General features: G+C 42.5%; 1 protein-coding gene across 1 annotated transcript in view; it reads right to left on the reverse strand.

The window, feature by feature from the left end:
* Window positions 1–9,903, reverse strand: part of LOC308105811 (low-density lipoprotein receptor-related protein 1B-like) — a gene marked incomplete at its 3' end in the record, with an annotated part of 706,266 nt that overhangs the window by 234,720 nt on the left and 461,643 nt on the right. Inside the window, 1 exon segment of the mRNA XM_080456736.1 lies at window positions 9,448–9,825. Coding sequence (XP_080312862.1) covers window positions 9,448–9,825 — 378 coding nt within the window.

Genomic DNA, 9,903 nt, shown 5'->3' on the forward strand with positions numbered 1-9,903 from the left:
TGGTTGCCTGTTAGAATGCACGACTTAGCGTCTGGAAACAGCACAGAGCCATGACGTTGGTTTAGACCGAAGGTGTATTTATTCAGCATATGGACACACATGCAGCTCTTCACTCAGTTCTCTCACTGACAGGCCCAGGTGAGCTGTAGACTGCACCATTCCAATAGGTGTGTTCTCAAACATGCAATACATACATTAATACATAAATAAACACAATAAATATGTAAATACAAATATGATTTTAACAGTCTTAATGAACTAAACAAGTAATGATTCCTTCTCAGTACAACTTAAATATCATTAGCAATTACCAAAAACACATCACAACTATTCCTCTGCTGTCCTGACTATGGTCCAGCCCAATTATACTGGAAAAACAACAGGTGTGTGTGGTCAAGCATTCAATCAAACCTACCAATCACACTTCCCATACTATTGCACTCTAAACATCACTCTTTCTATTGCACTCTAAACATCACTCTTTCTATTGCACTCTAACATCACTCTTTCTATTGCACCAGGGCCGGTGCTAGGCAACATGGCGCCCTAAGCAACTGCCTACTCTGCCTAATGGGCGTGCCGGCCCTGTAATTGCACTCTAACATCACTCTTTCTATTGCACTTGCTCATCATGATTCACCAACACCAAACATTTCAACAATAAAATCATGACTGTGCAACATCTAGCTGTGCAAATTAATAAAGTGCAAAAAGGCTGTGCAACATGCTTCAATAAATAATGAAAGGTGCAAACATATGTAACAGAGGACCTCTCTCTGTTACATTGTTACATTATGCAACAGAGGACCTCTCCCTTTTACATTGTTACATATGCAACAGAGGACCTCTCTCTGTTACATTGTTACATATGTAACAGAGGACCTCTCCCTTTTACATTGTTACATATGCAACAGAGGACCTCTCTCTGTTACATTGTTACATTATGCAACAGAGGACCTCTCTCTGTTACATTGTTACATTATGCAACAGAGGACCTCTCTCTGTTACATTGTTACATATGTAACAATGTAACAGAGGACCTCTCTCTGTTACATTGTTACATATGTAACAATGTAACAGAGGACCTCTCTCTGTTACATTGTTACATTATGCAACAGAGGACCTTTCTCTGTTACATTGTTACATATGTAACAATTGTTACATTGTTACATATGTAACAATGTAACAGAGGACCTCTCTCTGTTACATTGTTACATATGTAACAGAGGACCTCTCTCTGTTACATTGTTACATGTAACATTGTTACATATGTAACATTGTTACATATGTAACATTGTTACATTACATATGTAACAATGTAACAGAGGACCTCTCTCTGTTACATTGTTACATATGTAACATTGTTACATGTAACATTGTTACATATGTAACAATGTTACATGTAACATTGTTACATATGTAACAATGTAACAGATGACCTCTCTCTGTTACATTGTTACATATGTAACATTGTTACATATGTAACATTGTTACATATGTAACAATGTAACAGAGGACCTCTCTCTGTTACATTGTTACAAACAGAGGACCTCTCTCTGTTACATGGCCTGTCGGTGGCAGGATGTTTCTTCCTTTCTTTATGGTCTAACCAGTTAAGCCTGATGTATAATGTGTTGTATGACAGGCTCACAATGTGTCTCAGATGAGAGTTGATTTGATTGATTGATTGATTGAATAAAGTTTGCAAGTACAATTACGCAGTGGTGGGAAAATTACTCACATTTTGTACTTAGTTAAAAGTATCAATACTGCAGTGTAGAAATACTCTGTTACAAGTTAAAAAGTCCAGTAATCAAAAATTACTTGAGTAAAAGTACAAAAGTATTGGCATCAAAATGTACTTAAAAGTACCAAAAGTAAAAGTACTCATTGTGTAGATTCTGTAGAATGTCCCATTTCACAAGTTAAAGTAAGTCTTTTGAAAATAGCAGATCTACAAGCTCACAATGTGTCGCATCACAACACATTGTGAGCTTGTAGATCGGCTATTTTCAAATGGCCGAAATGTAAATAGGGCTGAAGTGGTTAAAGTGTGTTTTGTAATAACAATCTGAATCTGCAAAGTAACTAGTAACTAAAGCTGTCAAATAATTGTAATGCAGTAAAAGTACAATATTTGCCTCTGAGGTGCAGTGGAGTAGAATAATATTATTGAAAATGGAAAATACTCGAGTAAAGTAAAAAATCCTCAAAAGGTGTTCTTAAGAACAGTCCTTGAGTAAATGTACTTAGTTACTTTACACCACTACTATTACGCTAACCAATGCTGGCTTGTTTCCATGGTGGTCCTATGTATTCAATGCACATAACCAAGACATACTGTACAAGAAACATATGGTAAAAGACATACCATACATTATAAATCCTCATCAATACCAGGAGCAATTAAAGCTTCTGTATAAAGGCCTACTGTATACAGAACACGCTATGAAGGGGGGGGGGGGGTCTCTGGTGGCAAGCTAGACGACTTATCTAGATCCTGTTGTAAATTGCGGACAGGTTCTCTTTTATGGTGGTTCTGAATGAGGAAAGGGAGTTGCACCGTATGAGCTTGAAGATCTGCTATTTTCAGCGTGTGAAGCAACGGTAAGACGGAACATAAATTAGGCATTAGCTTCATGGCCTCACACTGTGGAAATGAGGGGAAATATATTTCTCTCAGATGTTCAATTTCAAATGAACGAGAAAGGAAAAGAAAAATGGAAATGAGTGGTTTTGTGTTTTGGTATAAATCAATAGGAATCATATGAGCTTCTTGGCCTTTTCCCCACAAACAGATGGCGTTTGTTAAGTTTGAAATGTGCTCATCCTCATCCGACCGGCGTCTTAGCGCTACGAGGGCAAGAGACACTTCATTAAAATCACAATGAGCTTCAGGAATTCAAGGAAACCTTCAGCTTTCATGGCTTTGTGTCAGCCAGACACATTGTCTGTAATACTATCCATAACTATGTTTAATCCATTCAATCCGGAAAAATCTGTCATTTTTGATTTCTTTGGCTATAATAAATAGCAGATATACAAGTTCATAGCGATTTTTTGAAAAATCTTGAACATTTGTGCAAATCTTTGAATATATTTTTAACTTAAATCTTTGCTTCTGGGGGTCCCAAGAACACAATGTTTTGAGATGGGGGTCTGCGGCCAAATACATATCATTTTGGTGGAGCTTGACATGAAAAGTTTGAGAACCACTGATATTATAGGATTTAGAAGACATTTGTATAAGCAAAGATTTTAGTAACAAATGTTCAGTTTAAAACATTTATACATTCAAAGATTTGCACAAATTTCCACCATAAAAAAAAAAAATAGCAGATCTACAAGCTCATAGGTGCGGCTTGTAGGCTTGTAGATCTTCTATTTTGAAAATAAATCTTAAAATGACACACAAATGCGTTCCCGGTCTTAATGGGTTAAAAAAAGAATTACTTGGTCGTCGAGTTTTGTTTTGTAACAGTGCCTTTGTGCACCATATCAAGGATATGACAATTGAAAAGGCTTAAATTGAAATGAAAATGAACAAAATTAAGTCGAAAAAACGTGTTGCCCGCCGCCATTCATCGTCTGGGATCTTGGCTGCCGTTTCATAATCCAGTTGTCTCTCTCTCTCTCTCTCTCTCTCTCCTCTCTCTCTCTCTCTCTCTCTCTCTCTCTCTCTCTCTCTCTCTCTCTCTCTCTCTCTCTCCCTCTCTTCTCTCTCTCTCTCTCTCTCTCTCTCTCTCTCTCTCTCTCTCTCTCTCTCTCTCTCTCTCTAGATGTCTGCAAATCTTTGGTGCTTATCCTGTCATTTGTGAATTCTGTCTCTAATTGCCATTAATGGAGAACATGTGGTCAATCCCAGAGATATGAGCTGAAGTCGGGTAGTGGAGAAAAAGAGAGACCATAAACCGCACACCCCAGAACACTTAAAGCACAACCTGAGTCAGCCAATTACTAATTAATAGTTCGCAATAAAAAGGGAGTCTGACAGCTTGGATTTTTTTACCCGGAAATGGCTGGCGAGACTAGGGAGTAATTAATGGGGGACGCGGAGGTTTAATTAGGGAAATATGGAAGATTAACATCTTCACCCTTCCTCAATGACAGGGCACAGTCAGGCAGGAGGAGAGGGAGCAGCGTTTCACATGGGGAATGGACCAGCTCAGCTCACTGTTACTGTTACTGACATACAGTAATATACATGTCAACTAGAACCAAGGTTATTATACTTAAAGGCATAGTACAGTATGTAACTTTGCCCTGTGTTGACATAACAGAACATAACATAATTTTTACCCTACAAAAAAAAACTAACAAAATAACTAAACATAAGACAAAAACAACATTTCAGTTAACTGAAATAAAAATAAAAATGAGGCTTTAGCACAATTAATTTTTTAATAAAAACCAAAAGTGTTTAAAGCTGTAGTACTCCACGACGAGCAATAGCCTACATGAAAAACAATGCATGTGTGTAGGGTGCGTGATGGTCCTGGCTAAAGCCTGGAACAACAACATGTCTCACGCGAGTCACCATTGTGGAGCGATCGCGCATCGAGACTCGTTTTGCCCACTGTAAAAAGTTAAGGAGATACAGAGGTTTTTAGCAAGGAGATAGAATGTAAGCGGATGGGAGCCAGATGTTTTGGCACGGTGATCCATCTGTCCCTTACTTCTTAGAGTGTTCATGGGTGATTCCAGGGCTGCGCTAGCCCCCCCCCCCCCCCCCCCCCCCACCCCCTTGTGGAAAAAACAAAAAAAAAAAAAAGGTAAAAAAGACATATATTTACGTTTTCTGGGGCTTTTTGGCACTCCACGGGTGTATTTGCAAAACCGGATATTTACGGCGCACAATGCGTTAATAAAAACCAATAAACTATACTAGAAAACTCGCTTAAAAACAAATGAAAACTTGAAATGGAATGTGTCTTTCTGCAGGGAAACACACCAGCACAATAATATAGTGGCTGATAGCTTAAGAACTTTGATATATATATGATATATCTAAATGATTTTTAAAACAGGCTAAAGGTTACACAGTTTACCTTTAAGTAGATACACCTACAGATACAATGTGTGCTACTGTGGTTATCAGCAGACTATTCCTCCAAACATCATAAAAACAACAACCCCATACTATACAGTACATGCATTACAGGGGCTGAAAACCTAAAAACTAACCCCTTGATATTTTCCATCCTCAGCTCTTGGCAGATAAACACAGACAGGTGTACATTGATTGGATGGATGTTGCACTCGACAGAGTCCAACAATAACGTTTCTAAGAATTCCTCGTGGTTCATATATTCCTAGAGGGATGATGGTAGTTCCTGGTCCGACTTTAATAGAAAGAGTCTCTCTTGGTTTCACCAACAGGGGGTGGAAGTCTGGCCGAGTAGATCAGTAAGCCCCCCGCCGCTACGCCAGTGTGAGGGATGTGGGATGGGGAGGAGGAGGAGGAGGAAGAGGAGGAGGAGGAGGAGGAGGAGGAGGAGGAGGAGGAGGAGGAGGAGGAGGAGGAGGGGGAGGGGTGTCTGGCGGGTGCTGTGAGCTCTTGCTCTGGGAGGAGAGGCCTGACTTCACAGGGCGGTGGAGAGGATGCTAGCGCTGCAGAATGGAGGCTTTGGCTCCTCATCTGACTCACTCAGGCTTATCAAGGCAGGATTGACTGGGCTTTAGATGAGGAATAGAGAGGAGTCGGCTCCTCCACACCATCTGCACCCTCACTGTCAGTCAGCGAAATGCCTTTTTTCAACAAGAGGTATTATTCTTCTCTTTGTACCCTTTAGACTGATGTGTCTCTTTGTACCCTTTAGACTGATGTGTCTCTTTGTACCCTTTAGACTGATGTGTCTCTTTGTACCCTTTAGACTGATGTGTCGGGAAAAGACGGTTCGTTCACACTCCCTATTTAGGAAAACGCAGTGAGTTCCTGTGAAAACGACACGGCCCTCTGCTTCACGTTTTTTTTTTGGTTTCCCCACCTTTTTCTATTAGTATGCGTGGAAACCATCAGGTTTTGGTAAACATGCTTGTTGATGCATTTGGAAACAGTACGCGATAGTATTAAATTTGAGAGCATTTTACAGGAACTGGTTTCCTTGTGTGAAAACTTTTTAGAACATTCAAAACTGTCATTTAGAGTCATTTAGGGCGGATTCACACTATGGTCCCGGGTGCGCACTCCAGACCGCTTGGCAGGTGTCGCGCTAGTGTGAATGTTGCGCATTGTTCCCCGAAACGGATCACCGTTCCGTACCCGAAACCACCTCCAGAGGCAGTCTCGGATCCGGATCATGCGTTTTCGGGTACGGTACGCTGCAATGTGAAAGCAAGCGTACCGTTAGACGGAAGTGGTCCCTCTATTTGTAATAAGTGACGGTATATAAACTCGACAAAAACAGTCAACAAAAACACGTCGCAGATCAATCCACAGGGGTTCAACCATGGCCGGATCCGGGAAAGGATCCCTCTGGTCTAATGAAGAAATGTCATGCTTGCTGGACATTTGGGCAAACGAGGACATACAAACACAATTGGACAATACACACAAAAATGCAGAAATATATGGAGTAATTAGTGAGTATTTGAGGGCTCGAGCCCTCAAATACTCACTAATTACTCCACATGTACAAATTAATTATCCGCCCGTTATCCAACCGCAATAATTATATTATCCAATTTAAATATCCGCACCAACCGTTTTTCCCGTATGTCAAAATATTATTATATTCTGGTATTCCCCGTTAGTTTTAGTATTAGTTGTGCGATGCGATCACAAAATGCATTGATTTAGCCTATGGAATGTCGGTGTGTCTTTTTTCTTTTTTTTAAACCGGTGCTGCGCTGAACATACAGACTCTGTGCGGCATCCAACATACAGGCATCCAACATACATGCGGCATCCAACATACAGAGCCCACTGCTCTGCTGCGCTGAACATACAGACTCTGTATGTTTGTGATCGCATCGCAAATAGGCTGCTCTACACACTCACACAGACACAAGCACGCAGAGATTTAGCTATTTTATGGATAGATATATTAGATGTCATTAATTTATTTACCGCAATATTTCACCCGCGGTTTATCCGATATTAATTAATAATTATATTTGATTAATTCCTTTTTCCTTTTAACAGGACGTTCATGAAAGTCCTTGCGGGCTTGTTTCCAATGAGGGCCTGTGAGCAATTAGGGGTTAAGAGTCTTGCTCAGGGACAAATTTCATTTCATCGACACATACGCTGGCGTGGCCTGGAATCGTACCTGGGGCAACCAGGGCCTCTGGCTCCCTAGGCGGGCTCACTAACCACTCAGCTATTGACCCGAATCCACCCAAACTGCGGTTAACTGTGGCAACAGTTATATATATGTCACAGTACGTTTGGAGAACCAGTACGATTGAAGACAGAGCGCTCGTTTTTAGGCACGGGGCTCCTTCGGGGCGAGGCGGGGCTTTTCGAGACAGGGTTTATTAACGAGGCTCGCGAGGAGGAGGACGGCGCTGCGATGCGGGGGGTTATTACGCGAGGCTCGCGAGGAAGAGGAGCCTCCTCCTCCTCCTCCTCCTCGCGTTTTAAACCGTCCCGTCCTCTCCTTCTCTCTTTCTCCTCCTCCGAGGAGGAGGAGAAGGAGAGGCGGGGCTTTGATGCGCCGACGGAGACCTGTCTTTTGTTGTTCCCCCCCACATAGCAACCAGGAAGCTACGCTAGGGGAACCATAATATCTATGAGGGGAACGCTGAACACGCGTTCACACGCACGGCGCGCCGACTTAGTGGAGCTTGAGGCCGAGGAAGCGCGCCCTCGCGCCTCCAGGCGCGAGTGCCCGCGGTGACCGGCCGACGCTCCACTAGTCGACTCAGCGCCGTTTGATTTGTAAACCGATAGGGACAGAATAGTTCTTTTCATGGATCACTGTGTGTGTGTGTGTGTGTGTGTGTGTGTGTGTGTGTGTGTGTGTGTGTGTGTGTGTGTGTGTCAGGGAGAAAGTAAAACAAAAGCCAGAACACAATAAAAGTATCTAAACAGTCCTGCTTTCAATAAACCAAAAAAAGCATGAGCGCGTGCGCGTGTGTGTGCGCGTGTGTGTTTGTGTGTGTGTGACTGTGTGTGTGTGTGTGTGTGTGTGTGTGGCCATATATGTTTGTGCACAAGCCTGGCTTGTGGCTCCCTCTAGTGCTGGGTGGGTGGTAAAAACGAGCGCGCATTCTTCAATCGTACTGGTTCTCCAATCATACTGTAACATATATATATATATATATATATATATATATATATATATATATATATATATATATATATTGTGGATATCTTGTGGAGCTCAGTGCGTTAACTCTCTCCCCAGCCGCAACCCTATATTTATGCGCAACCAGCACAAACATTGTCGCATAGTTGATGACGTCTGTGTCCAATGGCGAACCACTATGTGCATGCCGCCACCTATAGGATCGGGGGTATATATGCAAGTGTACTCTGGTGCCAATGTGAATGCCGGCCAGCTGGTAGAGGCCATTCGTACTCGGGAACGGTTCGAATGCAAACGGACCCAGTGTGAAGCCGCCCTTAGAGTCATGCAGATGATCTGTTGTCCAGCAGAGAATGTGTTTTGTTAAGGACTCGCTAAAAGGCTTCTATTATACAACGAGTACATTACACACATTGATTTAAGTGTGTGTGTGTGTGTGTGTGTGTGTGTGTGTGTGTGTGTGTGTGTGTGTGTGTGTGTGTGTGTGTGTGTGTGTGTGTGTGTGTGTGTGTGTGTTTGTTTGTTTGTTTTCATAATAAAACATGAACCACATGAATGCTAGTGTCCCTACTAATAGACGAAAATAGCTGATGTATAAGCTTGCAACGCGTTGTGAGCTTGTACATCAGCTATTTTCGGCGAAGATATTCACTGTAGAGCAGAAACATCAGGGGGCATAGATAGTAGAGAGACCAGGGGGATTCCAGTCAGCTAAGTATATTGGGTTTAAGTGATAATAAGATGAAATAAGAATGAACAAGATGAAACTGCATTCGAAATCTGCCTTCAAACCATAGACAGTAAAAAAGGATGGACAAAGTTACCCCCATAGACTCTACAGACCCTAAATGAAGCCTATTTTTCAGCTATTTTTTTCAGCTGTTAAAATAAATGGGACCATAATTTACCAAAACACATATCATGATGATTGAAAAAATACTTTAAACTAGCGACTGGAAGCATTCAGTATTTATGACAAGGTGTATTAAGGTAGGAAAATCAAGTCTAAAGCTCAGCAAAAACCCATCCACTTGAATAGAGAGTAATTCTTTCTGACATCAGCAGGGGTAAAACGGCGAAACTACAGGCCATTCTTATGAACTGCCACTTCCTATATAGACTCAATTTACAACTCAGAAGCTGGCCCCTTGCTACAAACAGACAAACACGAAGGAAAATAAGGACTCAAACCTACTCTCTGCTATGACCGATCGTTCCGTCCAGTCGTCGTTGATCATCTGGATGTTCCCGAAGTGGATGTCGCTGAAGAAGATGCGGTTGGTGCCCGCCGCCGTGGTCTTCTGGCTGTAGTCGAAGGCCAGGGCGATGACGTTCTTGAAGAAGGCGGGCCTCTCGAAGGGCTGGATGGGCGCGTTGAGGTCGCTCTCGTCGGACAGGTGGATGCTCTTCAGGATGCTCCTCTCCGAGTAGAGCAGGTAGCCCTCGTAGCGCTGGCAGGCGAAGCCGTCCTCCGCCAGGTGGCCGTGGGCACAGGAGCACGTCCTGCGCCCGCTGCCCAGGTGGAAGCACAGCTGCTGGCAGCCGCCGTTGCTCCTGGCGCAGGGGTTGGTGCCTGGTGTGGCGGGAGGGTGAATTACATATTTATAATTTAGGTATTTAGCCGGTAAACACATACATACAGTGGTGGAAA

Source organism: Gymnoscopelus braueri (assembly GCF_963280865.1).
Source record: "Gymnoscopelus braueri genome assembly, chromosome: 18".
Classification (NCBI taxonomy): Eukaryota; Metazoa; Chordata; class Actinopteri; order Myctophiformes; family Myctophidae; genus Gymnoscopelus; species Gymnoscopelus braueri.